The sequence below is a fragment of the Epinephelus lanceolatus genome, chromosome 17 (assembly GCF_041903045.1).
Source record: "Epinephelus lanceolatus isolate andai-2023 chromosome 17, ASM4190304v1, whole genome shotgun sequence".
Classification (NCBI taxonomy): domain Eukaryota; kingdom Metazoa; phylum Chordata; class Actinopteri; order Perciformes; family Serranidae; genus Epinephelus; species Epinephelus lanceolatus.
In genome coordinates this window covers 12,291,709-12,317,232 of record NC_135750.1, presented here as the reverse complement: position 1 = coordinate 12,317,232, position 25,524 = coordinate 12,291,709, and the positions used below count along the sequence as shown (strand labels likewise).

Genomic DNA, 25,524 nt, shown 5'->3' with positions numbered 1-25,524 from the left:
GACACTCAGTTAGCTCAGCTCGTGTTTCACAAACACTCTGATAACAACAGCAGCTAAAAAACAAACTGAGAGAGCAACAGGAGGCAAGAAATAAGACTTGTCAATAATCAGCTAGCCAAAAAAATCTAGTTAGTTACTAAAAAAAAAGACAGACTTTATCTTCTGCAGTACAAGATAGTTTTATATAAACTCTGGGTTAGTATTTGTAGAGATCTGCTGAGTTTTTAGAAACCTTAAAGGAACTGTGTGTAAGTTTTAGGGGGATTTAGAGACATCTAGTGGTGAAGATGCAGATTACAACCAGCTGAAACGTCTCCCAGTTAGAGTTCCTTCAGTGTTCATTGTTCAGGAGGTTTTTAATGGGAGCTGAATTATCTGTAAAGGTCTCTTCCTCTCCACAACAAACAGACTAGGTGATTTAAACTGGTAAAAACACTGAATAAAGCAGTTTCACCTTACAAATCAGTGTTTCTTAAATGCTGTTTGGTATGTTGGAGACAGCTGTTAGCCCAGCACCTGCTAATGTGTGCTCACCTTTTTTCTCTGATAACTTAAGATCTAGATGTTCAGGAGGTTTGTATTGGGAGTTGAATTATCTGTAGAGGTCTCTTCCTCTCCACGACAAGCTGACCAGGTGATTTAAACTGGTAAAAATGCTGAATAAAGCAGTTTCATGTTAAAAAATAAAATCAGTGTTTTTCCAACGGAGCTTGTCACAGAAGAGTTTCTTAACTATTTTGGCTGATGCAAAAAGCAAAATGTGATGATGCAAATGGCCCTATCTAGAGCCAGTGTTTTGTTTGTCCCTTCTGGGCTACAGTAGAAACATAGACTTCCATATATGAGGACCCATTTCCTTTGTAGTGCCAGTATATCCCTTTAAATCCTACACACTGGACCTTTAAATCTTTCCAGAGCCTCCTTCATAAAGTTTGTTTTGTCCAAACCTCAAAATTATTACAAAAACGTTACAGTTATTCACATTATTAAAACAAACAGCAGCAAACCTCCGCATTAGTGAAGCTGAAACCATGAAATGTTTTTACATGAAAAATGATTTCCACCATCCAAACAGTTTCAAATGAATTTTCCTGTCAGTCGACTGACTGATTAATGGACTAATCATTTCAGCTGTACTTGTATAAACTGTTGGGTACTTTAATCTATAACAAAATATCATACTTTATTAACTCCTCATATGTTTTGTGTGTAAAAATCCTAATTTGTAAAGTAACTAAAGCTGTCAGATAAATGTAGTGGAGTAAAAATATAGAGTGGTATGAAAAGAAAACACTGAAGTTCTTCAGTAAATGTACTTCACAGAAAATATGTGTTGATATGGACTTTAACTTCGAGTCTCATCACTGAATAGGAAGAGGTTTGTTGGGTTACCAGCCTCCTTGATATTAGTTTCTTGTCATGTTTGTGATCCAGGAATTAATCTATTATTCAATTAAGCTCCTCATACTGGAGGCTGTTTCCCCCGTTACTGTTCCCCTGGCAACAGTCACAAACAGGCCAAAATGCTCTGATGCTCTTTAATCAATCAATACCAAGTTTGATCAATACAAAAAGACTCCATTCATGTGGTCTCGTGTCAGACATCAAACCCTTTGTGACCTCTTTTTACAGTTTAGGGCAGTGGCGTTGTTAGGCAGACAGTTTCATGAATAGCCCCAGATCTGGACATAAAGGCTCTGCTTCAAATATAAGAACAGGCCTCATAATATATAAAAAGGCCCAAGATGACTCAGAGCTTTTACTGAAGTGATAATAGCAATTGTAAAGTGTAAAAATACTCTGTCAAACGTTAAAGTCCTGCACTCAAAATATTACTCCAGTTAAAGTATTAGTATCAAAATAAAGGCTTCTTCAAGTACCAAAAGTGAAAGTACTCATCAAACAGCCCATTTCAGATTCATACTGGATTATAATTACTGATGCAATAATGTGTCTATTACTCTAAATATATCACACAATAATTTAACAGTGGATTACATTTTGTATTAATAATCTGAATCTGTATATGAAAAAAGAAACTCAATATTTAGAAAAGAATCTTACTTTGAAAAATATAATAACTTGAGTGGATTAACTCCAGTGTAAATCTCATGTAGTTTTCCTATCTGAGTTTATCTTTATTAATATTTAGGATGTATCTGAGGTGTTTGATTGGAGGCGAAACCAGGAGGAGGTTAATCATCAGTTCTACGGCTCCCCCTGCTGGTTAAACCAGCTCTGTACATGGGATTTAAATTAATAAATCTGCTGTTACTACAAATCTCAAACCTGCAATCAGCTGAATCAAACATAATACGAGCATCAGGTATGTAAATTGAACGACTTCAAGCAGTTTACTGGAAGATGATTTAGGGTCATATATGTGTCTCTGTGTAACCATGGTTACCATAATGCACCATCCAAACACAACTGCGATTTCATTGTCCTCATTTAAGTGGTGGAAGGATAAAAAAATCAGATATTTTATTTAGGTAAAAGTGCTGATACCACACTAAAAATAATCTTACATGTTAAAAGTCCTAAAAAGTGGCCCTTGGGTGATGTTTATCAGCCCGTTGGTGAATGAAATCACTCTGATTGGCAGTTCAGCTCAGAGCATGAGAAGAGAAACAGGAGTGAGGAAAGTAAACAACTTAAGTCAAGAGGAAGTAAGATCAAAAAGAACTTCTTTTTTAGCCACTGAACTCTTTAGCAGAAGTGATTAATAACTGTCTGTTACTGTTCGCTGGCAGATGGTAAATATTTGTTCTTTCAACATCAGGCTGTGTTGCTAATGTGCTAACTGGCTAACTAGTGTCTAGAATCCGTCCTGTCAGTCTTCTGATTTCCTTTTCCTTTTCTAGACTACGACATCCTGCTGGTATGGAGAGTTATTTCCTCTCACACAGGTGAAGACATACAGTATGTGATAGCTGGGCATCGGCTGTAGTCTTTGTGACGTGTTCATGCGCAACTTTCTGGCCGAGACACAGGCGACAGAAAGCAACGCAACAGTTGACCTCATCGCCACTAGTTCTTTGATTTTGGTTTGATGTTGCTGGGCATAAAAGGGTAAAAGTAGTCATTAGGTAGCATGTCACTGTCATGCAACTGTATCTTATACTAATATTATTATTATTTATTATTATTATCATCTCTATAATATCACTGTTAATGCTGTAGGTTATTGAGGTGGAGCTAATTTTAAATACTTACTTACATACAGTACAGGCCAAAAGTTTGGACACACCTTCTCATTCAATGCGTTTTCTTTATTTTCATGACTATTTACATTGTAGATTCTCACTGAAGGCATCAAAACTATGAATGAACACATGTGGAGTTATGTACTTAACAAAAAAAGGTGAAATAACTGAAAACATGTTTTATATTCTAGTTTCTTCAAAATAGCCACCCTTTGCTCTGATTACTGCTTTGCACACTCTTGGCATTCTCTCAATGAGCTTCAAGAGGTAGTCACCTGAAATGGTTTCCACTTCACAGGTGTGCCTTATCAGGGTTAATTAGTGGAATTTCTTGCTTTATCAATGGGGTTGGGACCATCAGTTGTGTTGTGCAGAAGTCAGGTCAATACACAGCCGACAGCCCTATTGGACAACTGTTAAAATTCATATTATGGCAAGAACCAATCAGCTAACTAAAGAAAAACGAGTGGCCATCATTACTTTAAGAAATGAAGGTCAGTCAGTCCGGAAAATTGCAAAAACTTTAAATGTGTCCCCAAGTGGAGTCGCAAAAACCATCAAGCGCTACAACGAAACTGGCACACATGAGGACCGACCCAGGAAAGGAAGACCAAGAGTCACCTCTGCTTCTGAGGATAAGTTCATCCGAGTCACCAGCCTCACAAATGGCAAGTTAACAGCAGCTCAGATCAGAGACCAGATGAATGCCACACAGAGTTCTAGCAGCAGACCCATCTCTAGAACAACTGTTAAGAGGAGACTGCGCGAATCAGGCCTTCATGGTCAAATAGCTGCTAGGAAACCACTGCTAAGGAGAGGCAACAAGCAGAAGAGATTTGTTTGGGCCAAGAAACACAAGGAATGGACATTAGACCAGTGGAAATCTGTGCTTTGGTCTGATGAGTCCAAATTTGAGATCTTTGGTTCCAACCGCCGTGTCTTTGTGAGACGCAGAAAAGGTGAACGGATGGATTCCACATGCCTGGTTCCCACTGTGAAGCATGGAGGAGGAGGTGTGATGGTGTGGGGGTGTTTTGCTGGTGACACTGTTGGGGATTTATTCAAAATTGAAGGCACACTGAACCAGCATGGCTACCACAGCATCCTGCAGCGACATGCCATCCCATCCGGTTTGCGTTTAGTTGGACGATCATTTATTTTTCAACAGGACAATGACCCCAAACACACCTCCAGGCTGTGTAAGGGCTATTTGACCAAGAAGGAGAGTGATGGAGTGCTGCGGCAGATGACCTGGCCTCCACAGTCACCGGACCTGAACCCATTCGAGATGGTTTGGGGTGAGCTGGACCGCAGAGTGAAGGCAAAGGGGCCAACAAGTGCTAAACACCTCTGGGAACTCCTTCAAGACTGTTGGAAAACCATTTCAGGTGACTACCTCTTGAAGCTCATCGAGAGAATGCCAAGAGTGTGCAAAGCAGTAATCAGAGCAAAGGGTGGCTATTTTGAAGAAACTAGAATATAAAACATGTTTTCAGTTATTTCACCTTTTTTTGTTAAGTACATAACTCCACATGTGTTCATTCATAGTTTTGATGCCTTCAGTGAGAATCTACAATGTAAATAGTCATGAAAATAAAGAAAACGCATTGAATGAGAAGGTGTGTCCAAACTTTTGGCCTGTACTGTACTTTGTATATAAATATACTATTTGGTAGTAAATAGTACAATATTAGTCCCTAAAATGTAGTGGAGTAGAAGTATAAAGTAACATAAAGTGGAAATACCACTTGAGTAAATGTACTTAGTTACTTTCCACCGCCGCTGTATTTCAAAATAAGAGTCTGAAAGAAGGCTGAGATGAGTTTACCTGTAAGGTCAGGGGTCATTTTAGAGGTCTAACTTGAGCACCATGTTATCTCACAGAGTACAGAGATGACCTTTGGGGGCAGTGAGAAGAGGTGAGGGGGCGGGACAAGGTGTTCGGGGGCGGGGCAGAGTGTACAGGTGAGGAGCCAGGGGGGTCAGCAGCTGTCTGATGGAGCTCTGCTGCCTACCTGCTCCTCCTCTTCACAGCCTCCTCCTCTCCCTCTCCTGGTACTGTAACAGACAGAGAACACAGCAGAGAGCAGACGTCAGTGAACAGCCTCAGCGTTAAGTTTTAATTCATCTGTGAGGCAGGTCAGTAAAGTTTAATGGAAACACAAATTAAAAAGAACAGGTTGACTAACTGATTGTTTTAGTGTTTATGAGCTGCCTCCACACACTGGGAGACATTTTATTCTGTGTCGTGTTTTCGGAGAGGAGCTTTTAACAAGTTTAAAAGATGTTCTACGTTACTGGGATTTTTTCTGTCTCAAGTTATCAAGTTATTTCTTTACTGGCATCAAGGATTTAAGACATAAAATAATGCAGAAGTTAAACTAAAGGGATAAAGTATAATATATAAATAGGAATTTATTGACACATATTTGTGGTAGAGAGGTGTACAGTTACTGCAAAATGAATAAACAGGAATTTAAACAGGGATGTAAATGTATATGCGGTAATGAGAATAATAAATATATATACTGAGATCTAAACGGGGAAGTAAAACAGTAAGCAAAGTAGCAGATGTTTCTGTCCCAATTTAAAGCTGGGGTAGGCAGAAATCTGGAAAAGGCAAAAAAAAAAAAAAATACTCCTTCATCCCTCACCTCTCTGCCCTAAGCCCAGCCCACCAGATGACCATGGGCATGTGCACACACTTCATACAGTAACCCAGTGTTTCCCATACACTGATTTATTTATTAACATTTCATTGTATAGTGGCACGTAGCTCATTTGCTGACCCCCACCTTGTCTCTTTCGTTCTGTTTATCAGAGCACAAATGAGACAAGAATTTGCTAGCCACCCCACCATCCCTCCGCCTCGCCCCCCTTTGCTCTGTACTGCTTCCCTGGGAGGAGAGCGAGCAGTAGCTCGAAAGACAAACCTTTAGTCGGCAGCTGTAGCAGTTTGAATTTGGCCAGCGCACTGGCCAGTGCTGTGTGTCACAGCAGGCTGGTGACCAGCTGCTGTGCTGGATCTAAAGTGTGTAACGGCAGCAACAGAAAGTTTGCTGATCCAACAGGGAGTCGGAGCTATCCAGTTACCAGCACTACCAGAAAAGGTGACCTATATAATATGATTCAAACACTTTAATGAACTTCATACGTGGTAAAAATACAGCTTTTCCTGGGAACTACTGCGGTTTCTGGATGGGGGACTGGCGCTGGAGCTGCTGCCCACCCTTCCTCCTGGCAAGGTGGTCTGTAGTGGCAGGGAGTGAGGTGGAGGACACTGTGATTTGAGGCTCTAGTTAAAGTTAGTTAAATGTGTACATGAAGCTGCAGCTGTGAGCCTTAAGTTCCGTTTAGCAGAAGGCTAAACTCCATCTCTGAAATACTTAGCCGATATTGACGTGTTTTGTTTTTTTCCCGGATTATTTCAGATTCTCTTTTTGATAAATCAGTCTTTCTTTTTTCGGTTGCTTTGCAGTGTAGTCAGTTATTGCCAATGCTGAAAAGGCAACTTTCTCTACAAAATGCTCTGTCACTGAACCAGACTTTTACTGAAGGGATCTACATGTTCATCTGCATTAGTAGAACAGCCAATAGGTACGCCCTCTCTGTGAAATGACCTGTGACTGGCCAAAGTCTCCCGTCACAAGCTAGATTTTCTCAAGCCTGAAAGAGGAGCTGCAGAAGTCTTGTTTTCTCTGAGACTCACAATGTGCTCAAAGATTATAATGGGATTTTTGCCAAAAAACACCAAAATGAAACTGCCTACCCCAGCTTTAACTGTCAAATATAAAAATAAGTGTTTGATTTGATGAAAACTGTCCAAAAAACCCCATTATACAATTTTCAGTCTATTTTACTCTGCCTTTATTTGTTTATTAGAATACCTGTTTTATATGAGAATTGACTGCATACTAAATAAATAAAAGAAATAGAAAAGAGTAATAAATGAAACAGCAAACTTACAGGGATTGGTGCCGGTCATGTGAGCCAGGACCCGGAAGGACTTGGACTGCATGTCGACTGCAGGATTGCGCCGGCCCCACTCACCCAGGTCCTGGTCCTTCTCTGCACTCTGGACGGCCTGATAGACCGGGGAGCTGCTGTCTACGAGACCATCTTTAACTGGGAGAAGACTGCAAACCCCCCGACACCAAACCAAGTCACCACAAGTGTTCAGTGAGTGGACTCTTAGGAAAGGGTTTATTCTGTGGTGGTAAAGTTTTGGATGCCCTGCTGCCTCTTTTTTTTTGCACTTAAATGTTTTTATGATTTCCAAAAAGACACACAAGCAGAACACTGGGTTGATCTTGCATGAGATGATAAAAGAAAAGGAAATGATGGCAATATTGAGCTGGTACTGATTTGGTTTTACATGGCATGGAAATAAAAATAAAGATGAAAATGACAGTGGATGCAAATGGGAGGAAGTTAAATTTCACCAGAAAAGAGCACAGCATGAGAAATACAACATTGTACATGGTTTAGGTTAGACGTTTGACACAGAATAAACACATATACACCAACAAAGAAGAATAAAAGGTGCTCAGAACATTCAGTTTCCTTCAGTCAATTTGCAGTTTTTTAATTTCTTCTCCTACCCAGTGTTTTATTGTCTGTTTAATTTCATATTCAGACTCAGTAAATGACAGTGTGTTGACCGGAGAGACAATAAGGAGGAGGAGCGTCACATCAGGATTGTAATTGGTTTTCCACTGAAGCTGCACGGCTGGGAGGTTTTGGTCAGGCTAACATTTCAATTAAAGCCGGTTTATCAGGGTGTAAAAGTGAAGCATGAAGAATGAAGAGTGTGTGTAGATGTCTGGAGCAATTTAATTTTTTCTCTCAGGGGACAAAACAAGAGCGATTGTTTTTCATGTACACACTGCGGCACATCTCCCGCTGCAATTTTCCGTCGGGATGGAAAATTGATTGTTAGTGTAGGAAAAGGAGAAGGAGGAACACGCAGCAGTAATTTCTCCATGATTGCCACAAAACATCACAACGATCCAACAACAACAGATGAATGGCTTCGGAGAGAAGAGCTGCTATTTAATGGGTAAATAAAATAATAACGCTACTTAAAATAATTATTAGGTTTTCTCTATTGAAACCTGGTGAGTTCTGAGAGATAATGTTGTATGTCTTATTTTCAGCTGGTCTTTAATTCTGGTGTCTTTTTAGGAGAATATTAAAGAATACTTCACCCCCAAAATGATCGTTTGCAGAGGGGGAACTGCGCATTGGTTCGACAGCCCATTGTTCCGACCATATTAAACTCATTGTTCCGAAGTCCGTTCCGAAATCATGATGCCCTGTGGTTAAGATCTGGTTAGGTTTAGGCACAAAAACCACTTGGTTAGGGTCAGGAAAAGATCATGGTGTGGGTTAAAATGAAAAAGAAAGTGACAAACACATAAGCCATGAGCCTGCTCCACCTCAAGCCAGTCGCGGCGCACCATACGCCTGCCGCGAGCCGTTCAGCACCGCGGACAGTCGGACTAATGGGATGTCGAACCAATGGGCTGTCGAACCAATGACATGGACCCTGCAGAGGTGGGACCAAGTCATTGTTTTGCAAGTCCCAAGTTAGTCTCAAGTCTTTGCACTCAAGTCCTAAGTCAAGACTGAAAAGTCCCAAGTACCATGTCCTGAGGTGCCCATGGCTTGGTAGGGAGATCAGGCAATGTCTTTGCCGCAGCAGCTGTGGGTTCAAAGTCCTAAACTTTGAGTTTCAAGTCCCAAACAAGTCATAATGCACTTTGCACCAAATGTAATGTCACTGTAATGACAAAATAATAACTTAAGCTAAGCATTAGCTCATTAACTGTGTTAATATTAGCCTCGGCTTATCGTTCATTGCCCATCTTCAAACGTCAAAAGAGGTTAGAAGTCGTTGCGTCCCCGTCTGTAATTTGAGACTTGCACATTTTGCATACTGCAATTTGTTTTTTCTCAGATTCTCAGTCATCCAGGTCATGGTAATCATAAGTGCTATATTGTACACAACTGGACTTGAAGATGTTTCACCTCTCATCCAAGAGTCGCAGGCTTTATACTCTGTGTTGGTGTGAATCCTTACAGAGTTGCTGAGGTCACGTGTCAACTCCAAGTGAAGTCTTGAGTCACTGGTGTTAAAGTCCAAGTCAAGATCCAATTCTTGTTTGATTTTGTCAAACTGAGTCTAAAGTCATGAAATTTTATGACTTGAGTCTGACTCAAGTCCAGGCCTCTGACCATTTGTATATCACTTACACCCCGTGTTACATTGAATTTGTGAAGAAAGCTTTGTTTTTGCCTCCATAGTGAACGAAGGATCCAAAAACTAAGGAAAATGATTGATGAACTGAAGTCATAGAGAAGAAAAGTCCCTCCTTGGACCACAATGGGACCATATTTAGGAAAAAAATATGTACTGTAGTCAATAAAGAGAGACAAATAACTTTTGGATCCTGTTGGAATTGTGCCATTAATTATACATATGATGTTCGTCAATTTAAAAGATAAGGTCAAGAAAGTTGCAGGCTATTGTGAAACTGAAGTATAAGACTGTGAAAATACATAACTAGAATGACTACACAGGACGCGCAAGTGATGTCATAGCTTCCTCTCTCATCAGTGTTGCTGATGCATTCACGTTATAGGAGACCACATTTAACAACAACAAAAATGTTTCAAAACATATGTATACAAACTCTCACACAACTTGTGCAGTATAATCCAAGTCTCATTTATCCAGTCGTATGCTCAGTACTTCACAAACACAAACCTTACTATTTAAAACATGTCTGCACTGTGCCCCTATGATTTTAATTGATCAAGAATTTTCTCAGTTTTTGGATTCTTCGTTCACCGTGGTGGCATACGAGAAAAACAAGGTTTCTTCCTAAATTCAATGTAACATGACGTGAGTATCTGGTAAAGTAACAGTCGTTTGGGGGGGGATAAAGTATTCCTTTAACTGTACATAAAAATATAGATTAAATTGCCAGTAAGACAAAATTTGAGACAAAATATTATCATGATTATTATGAGACAAAATCTGCTTTCTGCGTCCTTTGTTGTGTCTGCTGCTTGTGTTCGAGGTTCACTGCTAACTCGCGTCTGTTCTTTTTCTGTTCAGTTCCACTCTGACAGAAAATAAAAATTAATTGCAGAGTACATCAGCACTGTAAGATGCCTGTCTTTAAATTAATTTAGGTGCATGTGTTTTGCGTCGTTCATTAGTATCGGTTCGTTTGTGAAAGGGGATAAGGCGTCCTCTCAATCGACACTAGTTACCAAATACAACAGGTGATTTTAAATTACCATTCAACAAATAATGAGAATCTAATTTGGATTAAATTTTACCCTTAATTAACTCAACTTTGTTTTGAAGTATATCATAATTTAATTTGTGTGATGAGAGTGAGGCGCTCACTCATTCCCCATTATTTAATACTTTTAAGGCTTTTTAGCCTTTATTTGACAGGGTAGTTTTAGTGTTGAAGGGGAGAGAGAGATGGGATGACATGCGGCAAAGGGCCATGGGTCAGAATTGAGCCTGCTGCAGCAGGGATGGGGCCTTTGCACATGAGGTGCCCATTTTAGCCGATGAGCTACTTGGCGCCCCTTTAATTGATCTTTTAATCGATTTAATTTTAAATTCTTAAAGGTCATATCTGCTGATCATGATGTAAAAGTAGGCAGAGAGAAACAATCACAATAAAACAGTTGAAACGTGGATTACAGGCGAGTGTACAAAACATTCTGTATCTCTGGTGCTGAAATGTGTTTATACTATTCAGTTTTGGAACTGATGTCCATACATGATGTGACAGTTAATGTAAGGCAGACCACACTGCACACAATGGGCTGTCATTATCATGCAGACCACGTTTAAATGATATTGTTATGTACCTATCATATGGAAGTACATCGAATGTCCCTGAAATCTACTGTGTTGTCTGAGGTGATGTCTGAGGTCAGGAACAGACATTGTAAACCCGTACATAAGATGAATGTGTATCTTCCCAGAGACTCTGCTGGAAACTGAATGCATTACATACTTGAAAATCAAACATTCTCCACAACACACAAACACTGCAGCAGCAGCACCTACTATAAAGCCACCACAAACAAACTGCTTCAAAACCTCCGACGATCAAATAACTGAGAACACGGTAGCAACATTTGTTCAGCCTTTGTTCTAACTTTAAACATCCAGACAAGCTCTCAAAACTAATGTGGGCTGATATGATGCAGACTGATCGTATATACAACTGATTTATTTTGCCAGGCTGACTGGAATATATTCAACATTTTTTAAAGGAACAGTGTGTAAGATTTAGGGGGATTTACTGTCATTCATAGACTGCAGAAATAAGAGACTTAGCTATCGTGATGTCACCCATTAGTTTGGTGTTTCGGCCATCGCCATCTTGTTTTTTGGAGGCAGAAGTGACCATATTTGGACAAGAGGGTGGAGCTGTGGAGAAGCGAGGGGTGGATCTGACTCACAGACTGTAGAGACACCTCGCAGACAGCCTGTCACTCAAGCAGCCCCGCCCTTAAACTGCAAACAGGGGTCATGAATGTTGAAAATAACTATAGAGACCAAAACTGTTTGTTGTACCAGGCTGTAAACATGTTTATTTCTGCTGTTAAGTTGGGCATTTTAACATGGGGGTCTATAGGGAATGACTCACTCCTGGAGCCTCCCTCAATGGGCCATTACAGGAACTGCAGTTTTTGGCACTTCCACACTGGCTTCATTGTTCAGCCCCAGAGGTTGCAGTTTGGTGGCATCTAGTGGTGAGGATTGCAAATTGCAACCAGCTGAAACTTCTCCTGGTTAGAATTCCTTCAGTGTTCATTATTCAGGAGGTTTTTAGCATGAGTCTAATTATCCCCAGAGGTGTCTTCCTCTCCAAAACAGACGGACCAGGGGTCTAATTTATAAAAACAACTCATAGGATCCACACTGAAAATGTACGTACGGACAAAAGCCAAAAAGCTCTTAAATGGACACTATCATTGCTGTTTTTTTGTACTCAAAAATATTTTGCTATTAGTAGTTTGTTATTACTGTATTATTTTATGTATTATGTATAACTGGTTGTATATAAATGTAATTCTGAAGAGGAAGATGAGGAGGAGGCGATTAAAGTACAGGAAGAAGGATGGTACAGTGATGAGGAAGAGGAGTGCATGGAGAGATGAGGAGGAGGGAGAACAAGAGGAGTAACACAACAAAATGGGATAAGAAGGAGGACAACTGAGGAGGGTGAGGATGGTGGGGAAGAGGAGGTGTTCTTACCCAACTTCATGCCCCTTCCCCTGCGTCTGCCCTGCGATGGCGTCCATGATGGAGTCCTGCGAATACATGCTAATGGGGGTGTTGTACTGGGCGTGGGTGATGGTGGCCTTGCCGCCGGGGCCCTTCACCTCTATGGGCTTATGGGTGGGGAGGGCGGCGTGGTTGGATCCTGGGCTGTTGTTGGCAGGAGGGGCGACGTGGTGACGGAGAGGGAGGAGAGGACGAAGGAAGACGGACAGGTGGAGGAAAAGGTAGAGGGACGTGTGTGAGGGCGGGAAACAAGAAGGTGGGCGACATAGCTGACAGTTTGTGTTAGAAAGAAGAGACATGCAGGCGAGTCGTGCTCACAGCAAACACAATACCAAGACGAATAACATCCAACAGCCAACAGACTTTACCTTCTATCGTTGTGCAACATTTTAATATTTCCAAAAGAAGTTTTTCTCGTGGAAACAGCTCGTAGAGCATCACTGACGCCTCGTTTCCACGTAGCTGTGTGTGCGTATGCAGGTCAACTAAATCCATATATTCCAATAGGAACCTCCCTGATCTCCGATGTGTTTGTGAAACTCCTTCTATCTTTTCTTCCGGAGTGCATTATGCTTCACGTATGTTAAAAATTTGAACTTTTGAAACAGATTTCAAACAGACCATATGCACTTTCTGCCGCAGGAAGTTAGCCTAAAAACGAATTAGCTAACAGGCTATTACACTCAATTCAGTCGGCTGACCATGACCATGTTGATGTCTGTGTGAAAATGAGGCATAAAGGTCTTGGGCAAATTAATCTCACGCCAATTAGAAAATTCAAGCCCACCTGTCTCTATGAGTCTCTGCACACCGAATCAGAAACTCTTGTATCTTTTGGTTCAGGTTTTTTTTTTCCGCAGCTGGTTCGATTTCTGCAAATTAATAATCTGACGTATGTCTACACCTTCTGCTGTTCATCATGCTTTGTGGGCACGACGTAAGTCATTTACAACAACAGAAATAAGCAGGAAGAAAAACACCAAAACCAACCAAACACACCAGGACCTAAACACTCACAAACGATGAGTTTGATCTTATCTGTTGTGTCCAAACTTTAATCAAACCTCATGCATGTTCAAACTGCTCAACAGGAACCTCGCCAGACAGTGACCTTTACTTAAATACCAAGAAGACGAAACGGAAACACAGCCAGGATTTAATCGATTATATTTTTTCTCCTATTTCTTTTATAATATATGAACGTGTCTGAGGATGCATGCAGAGCAAATCACACACCACAAGCATCGGAGGAACAAAAAAGCCATTCACAAAATCCCAGAGGGGATTCTGACAGCTAATTAACTCGCAGCTACTTCATTAACCGGAGACTCATTTGTCTCTTCATTCTCTTGGTGATTGACTACGTCAACTTGTCAGTCGGAAACACACGGCAAACAACACTGCACATTCACTCACTGAACACACAAATCAGGCAAAATGTCCCAAAAAACAGATCTGACTTTGCTAGAAAACTCCAGGTGGCACTAGAAAGTTTAATGTCTAGTCACAGGAGAAAGTAAAGTGATACTTCAGATGTTAACTTGAGGAAATCCATCAATAATAAAGACCAATGAACCCTGAACATGTCGGGCTTCTTTTACCATTAAGGGACATTTGTGAGGAACCCTGAAGTGGCATGGACCCCGAGGCAGCCAGCTAAGGTGCTTACACCATGCTTTAATTCGCTTATGGTAATTTTACCCACTTATCTATTATTGGACAATGATGTGCTGCTGATTAAAAAAGGCCACGGGCAGCACTTCACCCCAACAGGGAGCACTACGACACCCACAGAACCAAACCATGCCTTAAAAGGACCAGACAACAGAGCAAACACAAGATGCACTCAGCAGGACACGATACTAACTTGGGAGCAGTGAGAGGGAAAACCTTGTGTGACCGACAGCACAGAGACAGAGGAAAGAAAGAGAAGATGAGGTCATTAGAAAACACATTCACAGTTTGCTTTGTGTCAGCAGGACGACTTCCGCTACAGAGAGGTGAGTAAAGGTCAGAGGTCAGAGATGAACCCAATGTCCTCGCACAACTGAGGATGCAGAGCTGCCGAATCTGTGAGTGAAGAGAGACTCTGAATGAAGAGACACGGAGGGGAAACATCTCAGAGAGTCTTCTCTGTACACAATTTACAGTATGACACACACATCATTTACACATCTGGGGTCCTCAAAAATAACAAGGTTAATTCCATCACTAATGTGGGGCTTAAACAAGTTGAAGTTGATGTTTGCAGCTCCACATCCTGCTCCAGTATGCTGTTATTTCTGTACTACTGATGAAAGTAGACATGGAGCTCTGTGTACACTCAAATAACAGTAACAGGATTTTTGACTTCAGGCCGTGAGCTTTTTAATGTCACATTTCCATATTGATTAGAGGTGATGTATTTATGCACTCTGCTGCAGCTGTTTTCACACAGAGAGGTGATAAAACCACCTGGTTTAAAGTCCCCATGAAATGACAAATACATTTTTCCAGTTTTCATCCTGTGTCCCTGTGTTAATTGATTCTTCACTGTATCTCTTGTCTTTTCTCTTCCTAAAAACCAGGTGAAACAGTTTGAAATGTTTGATGAGTCATCCTGTGCTCAGGGCCATTCACAAAAACTCATCTAATCAAATGAGACTCAGGCTTCCTAGTCGACCAATAGTCATCATTTAGGCTCATTAGTCGACTAGTTGTCCGCATGTTTACGATATTAATGTAATGATTGAATGATATATTTTGGTGGTTTGAGTTGAAGGTGTGAGGAAGAACAGTATCAGTAACATTGTTAACACTGTGCTACATTACAGAGAAATACAAAACCGTACTAATGAACCTTCATTAATATAGGCCTATATTTTATCTACAAGTGCACGTCACACACTGAGCGAGCCGCCTGTTAATGACGCTGTGGGCTAATGGGCATGTAGCTACTTCCATGTTTCAGATGATACGTCATGTTTGTAGTCGACCAATGAAGATGAGTTTACATATCACCTTGGGTTCGTCCTTCACCTTCTCAAAATGATCCCACACTTTGGATTTCCTGCCCGACATGTTATTAACTAGCCTGTGGAATAACCGCAGGTGCCAGCCCTGGAAATTAACCTGACTCCTGTCTGACTGCTGAGCGTGGACACTTCCTGTGTCTGTCCTTTCAAAGTAAATTCCCACATGGTCCAGTCATATAGGTTTTGATTTATTTTGACAAGGCGCAGCTCCTGATAGAGTTTCACTTTGCTTGTTTTTTGTGCAACTAAGCGACCAATGAATTCTTGCTGAATAATAAACTTTCTGGTCGACTAAAGTAGCAATATGGAGAGAGATGGGAGGAGATGTGTTTTTGGATGTCAGTGGACAAAACCTTTGTTTTTGTTTCCAAAACAATGTGGCTGAATCCATTCATCTCCCTCGTCCACCTCCTGATCTAATGGTGACCCGTCTTCCTAACTGGATGCGATGCAAACAACCCAGTGAATGAACATCAGATTGTTTCAGTGTTTCCTAGTGAAGACGTCCTAACCTGCACCGTGTGTCACACAATCAGGCAACGCAACGCGTTGCTTGTTAGAAAAACTGCTCACACTGGCTCTATTTTGGTGAAGCTTTACGACACTTTTTCACATCCCATCCACCACAGTTCACTTGCTGTATGCTAGGAGGAGTTGTGAGGGAGGTGTGTGTGGCCCGCCCACTTTTTAGTGGTCCAATAAAATGCGAAGGATTTGATTTAAATCCCTCTTGTAACTGTGCACCGCTCAAATTTTCTGATTCACTGGGAAATGTGTCAAAGCACAGACGCTAAAGATGCTCTAACTTCCATTTCACGGGCACTTGAAGGTAAGACAGCTTAGTCTATTTGCTAATCAGTAAATATCAGATCGCCCTCTATAATAAATCTGGGGAATGTAGCAGCTGTCAGTAGGTCATAATTCAACTTTGACACTTGGTGCAGGTTTAACTTCAGATGGATAAATTGGCTAACCTTGCTGTAAAGGGACAGCTTGATGCCGTCCACATGTCCAGGAGACCTGTGTGTGTTTAGGATGATACTGACTGTGTGGTACTGCAGGATAATGTTCAGAGGTAAGACAAGGGCAGCCAGACTGTGTGTGTGTGTGTGTGTGTGTGTGTGTGTGTGTGTGTGTTTGTGTCCAGAAGGTTCCCTGACCTTTACCAGCAGCCAGAATAACCAACAGGTGTTTGGCCTCTTCAGTGACACAGTAATCGTATCACACTGTGAACTGAGGAAACACTGCACGCATGCTGGGTAACTGTGTGTGTATGTGTGTGTGTGTGTGTGTGTGTGAGATTATGAATAGTTATGGTAACAGTTACACACTCCCCTCCTTTCAAGTCAAGTCAGTTTTATTTATATAGCGCCAAATCCTAACAAAAGTTATCTGAGGACACTTCTCATGTAGAGACTGTATAGCTCCTTCACACCACACTGTACACATACTCAAGTCAAAGTCCTGCTTTCAAGACCTTACTGAGGTAAAAGCATTGATTGTTGCCATGGTGATTGATGTCCAAATCAATATCCAAATGCTCCGTTTTTCTTTACCACTACTCCAAAAATCCCAAACAGCCCATAAATTAAGAAACAGTAATTCAACTTAATTCATTTACACTTAGTGATAGACCTTATTTTGCGACTATGACAGTTTGAACACCTGTGACAGGCGTACACATACACTAACAAGATGCTGAAAAAGTCTGGAATAGTTTCAAAGTTTGTGAAGGTGATCCCCCAAATATAACAAACACTGGCGCAGCACAGATGCCAAACCAGCTCGGCAAATCACCTGAAAACAGTAAGTAACAGCTCAGCAAAGCCACAAAGAGACAAACTGTCACATTATTTTAGGAGCCCGACTTTTTGATTAATCACAGATATACTCGCTGAAGCTTCGATGTCCCCAAACTGGTATTCGGACCAGCCCTGATCAAAATATACTTAAAGTACCGAAAAAACTGATTATGCAGAATCATCGATTTTAGTGAGCTGCTTCCTCACAAAATGTGCATTTATGAATCTGATCCATTATTGTTTATAAGTTAGACTCATGTTTTGTTTTCGGGAGACTGAATGTTCTGATATGCCCACGCTTCTCCTTTTTCTCAGGGTTAAAGGTCAGCAGAACAGAGCGGAGGAGTTACTAATCTAGAGTCAGATGAAACGTTTCTCCGACAGTCTGTGCTGAGGTGTTGGTCAACATGGCAGGATACTGTTGCTAAAAGACAGCAGGGATCTCAGAGGTGAAGCTGCTGAGGACGTTCGGAAAAAGCCAAAGAACCAGTTTGTCTAAACTTCAGTAAAATCACTAACGCCTAGCTTCACATAAAGACTAGAGTGAGGAGGAAACAGCAGCAACCTGACTCTGTTCGAAGATTAACTACTAATGTCTCTGAGGGCCTTTTCACACGTGACGGTCCAAACCAAGGTTTGTGTTTTTGGTGATTTGCTGTAGACATTTGATTTGGATAGTTTCACGTTGAAATGACGCAAGTGCACTACAGAACTCTACATGATGGGTCTACATGCTGTCATCATTGTTAATGTTCTGTTGTCATCACTCACATCCCATTGTCGTTGCCTACATCCTGTCGATATCACCTACATGACTTCTGATTCTCTGCCTGAGCCTGACTGGGTGCGACCTGACCCGATGGATTCAGACCAGGTTGGGCTGTAATTTCTCAGTACTCTCTCAGGCTTGAATCAGGGTCGGGTTCTGGCCAATTTAACTGTACTTTCTTGAAATGAAACTGCCTGTTCTGTGTAAATGACAGGAGCTGCATTGGACTCAATCAAGAGAGAGAGAGACAGACAGACAGCAGGGGGACTGCATTAGAGAAATAGAGAGTAAAGGAACAGCGGCGCAACATAGTTATGAACTAGGGGACAAATAGCGCACAGGACTTGACAGGAAGATGAAAAAACATGGAAGAGAGGAGATGCAAAGTGACTTGCTGGCAGCCTCTGCCTCCCCTGCTGTGCGAGAGATGTGCCTAACATGCAACGGAGAGCAGTGATCATCATCTGTGCTCACCCTCAAAAAAAAACAAGATGGAGACGGCTAAAATACCGAAGCTTCAAAACGAGAGTCTACAAACCAATGACTGACGCCATGGTGGCTATGTCCATCATCTTATACAGTCTTCTCCTCTCCCCATGTGCAGCTGTGGCATATTTTGTTATGTTGTTTTTCCAGTTCTGATGACAGCATGCCAGAACTTCCTGTAATTAATCCAAAAGCCTGAACCATCCAAAAAATGTTCCCGCAATAGAAATGATCTGAACCATAGAGCGGTATGATCTGAATTATGAGACCACATCTTTTAGTTGGACCAAGGTTCAGCTGTTTGGTTCGGACCGTGGTCCGGGAGAGGTTTTACCCTTGTGACTTTGGTTTGGACCAAACAAGGAAGGTATGAATAGGCCCCGAAGCTCCTGAATCAATATGTGGGGTCTCTTTTGTTTAATCTGCGCACAAACAAAACCGTGACTTCCTCATTAAAAGCCTCAGAAACAATAACACAATAACAATAGTACTTATCTCCTGTCAGAATCTGATATAAATTCAACACCAGTCTGATAAACGTGGTTCTTTAGCTCCTCCTGATCACCTTTTTATCCCCTCTTCCTCTGAGAAACAAACTCCTGCCATGTTCCCTCCTCTACGTCTCTACGTACCCAGCAGGCCGACCCGCCTGGACGGCTGCCATCTCTCTCAGAGTCTCCTCTGAGTACAGGCCGATCGGTGAGTTATACTGCTTCCTCTGAGTGGGGCTGACCGCTGCCCTTTTCCTAGGAGAGTCTGCCTCGCTGCAGGCCGACAGGCGGCCATTCACCTGCACTGACGGAGGCTTCAGGTGGAGCAGGAGGGGGAGGAGACGGAGGGGAGGGGGCACAGAGTGTTGGGTGACAACTATCAATATCTGTCAATGTGTTGATGCCTGATCGACTTTTATTGTAAATGTTTTATAAATATCTTTTTTTAAAACAATAAGAGCCTAAAAGTAAAAGTGTTAATATTTCTGCATCTCATTTGTTTTTATTTTTTTTATACAAATATCATAAACGTAGATTTTAGGGGGGACAGGGGACATGTCTCCCTCAATATTTAGAACATGTAAAACATGAAAGTAGAAGAGAACTTGACGAGATTAAATACATTTCCAACATAAACTGATGCAGTAAAGGCACAATTTAATGCACTAAATTCACCACAATGCAGGAAATTAAGTGTGTGACACTCCAACAGTTTTATGTGTCTCCCCTGTGTTGAAACAAAACCTACACCCTTAACACATACAAAATTAAGTTATTATAGAATATGATTATCAGTATCTCTGCTACCTTTGTCTCCACCCTAACTTAAATCTGTTAAATTACATCTGCCTCACACATTAATAGCTAAAAAACAACTGCATTTCTTTGAGTTTTATTTTTGTGATGTCGTATTTAAATATCAAAATATACAGTATTATTATAGACGTCTTATAAATACCTCTCACTGCTTCACAGTCTTATCATTGGACCCATAAAGCTGGAAACTGTTTATATAACCACGTCTCACTCCCAGCTTGTCAAAACCGATGCTTGGCCACTGACACCAACACACAGGGGCACACTTTAGCAGCGGTATTAGCATTTGTGTATGATCCTGGCAACTACTGTACTATATATAGCAAGAAAGTCTGCACTGGGTGCAGGTGAACGGGTCAAACAAACTCCAGACTTTCACTCAGGAGCCCGCCGTGTGTGCCTCAGGCGAAACCAAAAGTCAGTTGAGTTGATTTAATAAAGATGTGCTGTGCTAGTATATGTAGCATACTATGTTAGTGATGTATGTCACGTCATATATGTTATGTGATGTGAATTTTCATCAGTAACAAATGTACTTATTTTAGGCCAAACCTAAAGAAGAAAACCTATAAAAAAAAAAAAACTGTACGCATTACACAAGCAGAAACATTTCCTGTTGGAACAGATGTTTATTTTCAACAGAGGCCATGCATGTAACGAGCATTAATTGACATGAATTGTCTCTGAACGTCTAAAACTGACTCAGAAGAGTACAGAGAGCATCACAGTTTCACGTGACAAGCCACCAACCAAGCATCGGTATTTGACAAGTTGGGGATGAGAATGTGTTGGTTGATGTTTCAGAATTAAATCTGTCAATATATATGTATAAGTAATGAAGATAATTTCATTTTGGACGAACATCTTCAGGTTCCTCCAGTAGCTTTTGAACATGTAGGTGAATCTGTCTTGGTATATTATTTTAGACATGAATGAAGTGCACATCTTTCTTCCTGCGGCCACCAGGAGGCGACAATTCATACTGTTGACCCAGCGTGACGGACACTGAGAGGATGGAGGCTGTGTGTGTGTGTGTGTGTGTGTGTGTGCGCCCGCGCATGGGCCCATACACATGCAGCATTTTGATTGTTTATTTGATTGTTTTTGGCAGAGCAGAGCACATCTACATTCTCATGTGTGCTCCATCTCACCCGTCTAGATTTTGATTCTTACAGAGAGAAAAATTAAATCTGTACATATGCTGGAAAAACTGTCTTGGAAACAAAGCACAGATTTACATCAAAAGTTAAAAAGGAGAAAAATATAAACTGTTAAAACTTAATACTGCAGCTTTGGCTCAGGAGGTAGAGCAGTCGACTAACACTCAGAAGGTTGATGTCCCTGTGAAAGTGTCCTTGGAACCCCAAACCGCTGTGCCACCACTGTACGACTGTGTGTGTGAAAAGAGGGAAATGCATTATGGGTACCTGTTGATGAGGGATCAAGGGAATAGTGGCGTCGATTCTTGGCGGTGGCATCATGATGGGACGCTTCGCCCTGCAGGAAGAGAAAAAAAACAGAGGTCATGATACACAGGTGATGACTTCTGTTTAACTTTTATGTTTTTTGAAAGTGTGGGGCAGAGTTATTACAGGTCTTTATTTCTCATTTGTATTTTTTTCTATTTTTTTTTTTTCTAATTGAGTTTAGCTTCAGTTCAAACGGACGTGTTTTCAGACTTCTGACGAGGGCTGGGCGTTATGGACAAAAATTCATATCTCGGTATTTTCTACAAATGTTCAGTTGCAAGCTGATCCACGGCCTGTTATTGTTGCTGCATGTGTTTCTCCACAGCAGGGCAGTTAAAAGAAGTTTACCTGCTGGAGGTGAGCTGTTTGCAGAGGTGCAGTAAGAGCCAGTTGTCTGCAGCTCTTCATCAACATCTCACTGTGGCTGTTTCTGATTTTACTTTCCTCCCTGCTGTAATTTTTATACTTGTCTTTATTGAAGAAAAGCCGTTAATAAAGTTTTGCTACTTCGGTAATAAACATATTTTAATTCCTATAAGGTCTTAAAAATAAAAGTCTCCTGTTATTTTGTTACATAAAAACTTTTATTGTGAAGCAGCAAAATAAGGAAATGTGGAGTTTTCCAGCAGCAACTTCACACAACTTCTTCTGAAACAGCAGGTAGCGAACATGAGACAGTAAAATAAAGCAGATATCTGAAGTAAAAACAGAAACTAAACTCTGAACCAGAGATTCAGTTAGAAGCTACAGACATATTGACAGCTGAACACACACAGACTTTTAAAAATCATCTTTCTCTCTGGTCTCCTGCAGACAGAGGTGAGGAGAGAGAGGAGGGGCGGCCCAGCTTTTGGACCGACTCTGGAGAAGGTTTATCTCAGAGCAGCTCAGTGTGGCACGGTGCGTCTGAACTGATAATGGAAATGCAAATCAGCACAGCATAACTTGGAGCAGCCAGAAGTTATAGGAGGAAAAGGCCCACAGTGTTGTACGTGTGCTACTGCGGTAACTTCATTCATATCACAGACTGGATAGGTGTAGCATGTGCAACATACAGTCTGATGTCTCACTGTAGACTAATGAACAGACAGATTAAACAGAGGAGCAGCTCTGTGTCTCTCTGAGTGTTGATGGAGAACTTGTGAGTGGGGCGGAGCTGTGCGGAGAGTGTGAGAGGTGAGTGTGTGATGGTGTGGACATTTTGCTGCAGGTCAAAGATAAATACATAACAGTTTATTAAGAAATCAGAAGGTTGTTAATGAAATTATAATTCTCCCTTTGTCATATAGCAGGAGCTCTAAATGTAAAGATAATAGAACAAAAACAATGAGTGCTATCTTTGAGTGGATCTGGCTCTCTGCTCTCATCCCTGCTGTCCTTAAATTTCACAGTTATTAAATAATCAAGTTCACGTTGCAGTTTAAGACAGAAAACAATAAATGTCATCTTTGTTTGCTTTAACTTTCTGATATAAACTTAATTTCTCCAGAAAGAAAAGCACGCTTGATCTCCTGAGTGGAAACAGAGATTGAGTTGTGTAAATGTGAAATCATGAGCAGTTTGCTGGCCTCTCATTTTATCCATTAAGTCCTTCAGTATGTGGGTCACCATTATGGAAATGCTCTGTTTACTGATCAACACAAGGACGCTGAGAGAAAACAAACAGTGATACTGTCAACATCTTCTATTCCCCTGCAAAACGAAGGCAGCAATAAATGAAAAACCTTCAAACCTTTTCAGATAAGACGAGCAGAAGGTCGGGGGTCAGAGGTCAGAGCACACTGAATCAAGAATTATACAAAGAGTGAGTATTACATGTTAAGAAAAGCTGACCTGTCCTCACTACAGGAGGATTCAGGTCAAATGAACTCAGCAGTGGAAGAAAACAGCCCAGTTGCCAGAAGAAAATGTTGGCATTGTGCATTTCTTCAAACCGTGAATACATTTCATATCAACAGAGGAGGGTATGGTGGACAGTGTGTCACCAAGACAAGACACCTGCCAAGCTGCAGACCACAGTTCAAGACTAGAAAACAACAAAACTGGTATGTTTTTAGCTAAACATTGCCATTTCCAGCTGCTTCTTCTGTAGCCTACGCTGTTGTGAGCATTTATACTTGTGTGGTGGTGTGTCTGTGTCACTCTGCAGTTACACCTACAAAACACTAGTCAGCGGAGGAGGCTTCCATGAAGTGCTGTGAAGTTTAGTTGATTCAAGACACACATTAAACACACATTAAACATGGCTTAATAGAGACAAACACAAGTACACAAATCAGCTTCACTATAACTCGCAGCATTCACAGACAAATACTTGTCTTTATCTGGACACATTTTCCCCACAAATACAACATGCTAATGTTATTTGCACAAGCCTATGGCATTTTACATTGTATAAATTAGCCTAGCGATGAGCAGAGATTTCCTCTGCTCATATGAAGCCAGGATAAATCCCAAAGTATAAATCCCTGAAGGATAAATCACACACAAAAACTAAAATGCTATTTTAGTGGAGGCTTTATTGTCTTCACAATTAATTGTTTCTTATCTGTGAAATAAAAGTAAATAAGAGCTTCGTTTCCACTGAGGGAAATGGTTTCAGCTTACAGAAACAGACAGGAGGTCTGCATCGCCACGACATATAGTTACATTTCTTAGAAGGTGCACGTCAGGCTATGGCATAGGGTACGGTCCGGCGTAGGGTACGCCGATTCGACACAGAAGTATAAATCCCGCATTAGGCCCCAGACATGGCTGCTTTGTAGCAGCGCATCGCTAATTTTCCAGCTGGGATAGAGGCACAAAAAGCTTTTTACAGAGACATTGCTGTGTTTTCTGTCTGGATCATGCCCCCAAAACCAGATATTCTTCGCCCAAACGCTATCTTTTCCAAATCATACCCAAGTGATTTTTGTGCCTAAACCTAACCACACATTAACTGCTACATAATAACATGCAAACGTAATGTATCCGTGGTTTGCAGAGATGTACAGTGCCAACATTTTAGAAACGCAGTGCCGATATCTCCAACATTCAGCAACTCACACCAAAACAATCTCAATCAATAAACAGCACTACAGGTAAGAGTGAAGATATGCCTTTTTTATTTTGGGGTGAACTGTCCCTTTAAAAGCAGAGTATTTTGTTGTTTAGTTTAGTTGTTTAGAATGAGTCCGAACACTGAAGCAATATATCTCAGATAAAGTGTCTTACAGATCCACAACTGACAATCACAGGTGCATTATGGTCCCTTTGTGCTGCGGCAGAAAAAAGACAGTGTGACCCTGAAATGAAAATTGATTGTTTTGTATGTTCTCTGCATTGTGTGTGTGTGTGTGTGTGTGTGTGTGTGTGTGTGTGTGTGTGGGTGGGTGAGTTTTCATCAGAGGAGGAAGTGCAGAGGGGTCAAATAGCCTCTATTATATTTGCCGCTGTGAGTCAAAGCTCCACATCTATTCCATCTTGTCTCCTGTACGCCACCACAGGCCTTACCGTCCACTTTACACTCATAAAACACCACCAGTGACATGAAAATTTCATGAGGAAAAAACCCCAGGAGCTCCTCATCTCCTCTTCATCACCCAGAGAGTTTGCAGTTATGAGACTCCTCTGTGGAACAACATTCATTTCCTCACTGTGCTTATCAGATTCTTCTGTCAGATACCTTCAGGGTACCAGATGGATGATTTCACTCTATTTTGGTCCTGATTGACACCAGACAGCCTGATGTTCAACATCTGCAGCAGTCATCCTCTGCCTCTGTTTACTCTGCAGCATTTAAGACACCCAGCAGCCACACACCAATCTATAATCCTCCATTTTTAAACTTAATATGAGAACAGTGGTGGAATGTGACTAACTGGATCGCTGTATTTAAGAACACATTTGAGATACTTGTACTTTTCTTTTCATGCTACTTTCTACTTCTACTCCCCTGCATCTATCTGACGGCTTTAGTTACTTCACAAATTTAGATTTGTAAACACAAAACAGTTAAAATAAAATATGTTTTGTTAAACCCTTTTCTTCACGTTGCTCCTCGGTGGCTTCATCAAGAGACACAACGTCTCTTTCCATGCTGATGACACAGAGCTTTAAAGGGAAACTTAAGTATTTTTGGAATCTATTTTACGGTGTTCTTGA

The 25,524-nt window shown here is 41.2% G+C and overlaps 1 protein-coding gene across 6 annotated transcripts in view; it reads right to left on the bottom strand.

Annotated features, from left to right (window-relative positions):
* The window catches only part of LOC117248067 (LIM domain-binding protein 3-like), an 87,166-nt gene that overhangs the window by 12,699 nt on the left and 48,943 nt on the right, over positions 1-25,524 (bottom strand). For 5 of the 6 annotated variants that reach the window (XM_078161000.1, XM_033612796.2, XM_033612793.2 and 2 more), the window contains 3 exons: positions 21,340-21,409; positions 14,402-14,424; positions 12,505-12,678 (listed from right to left, as the gene is read on the bottom strand). In XM_078161000.1, coding sequence (XP_078017126.1) covers positions 12,505-12,678; positions 14,402-14,424; positions 21,340-21,409 — 267 coding nt within the window. Of the gene's footprint in view, positions 1-5,221; positions 5,265-7,172; positions 7,343-12,504; positions 12,679-14,401; positions 14,425-19,237; positions 19,411-21,339; positions 21,410-25,524 lie in introns of all 6 variants that reach the window. The other variant, XM_078161003.1, reaches the window with a different exon arrangement.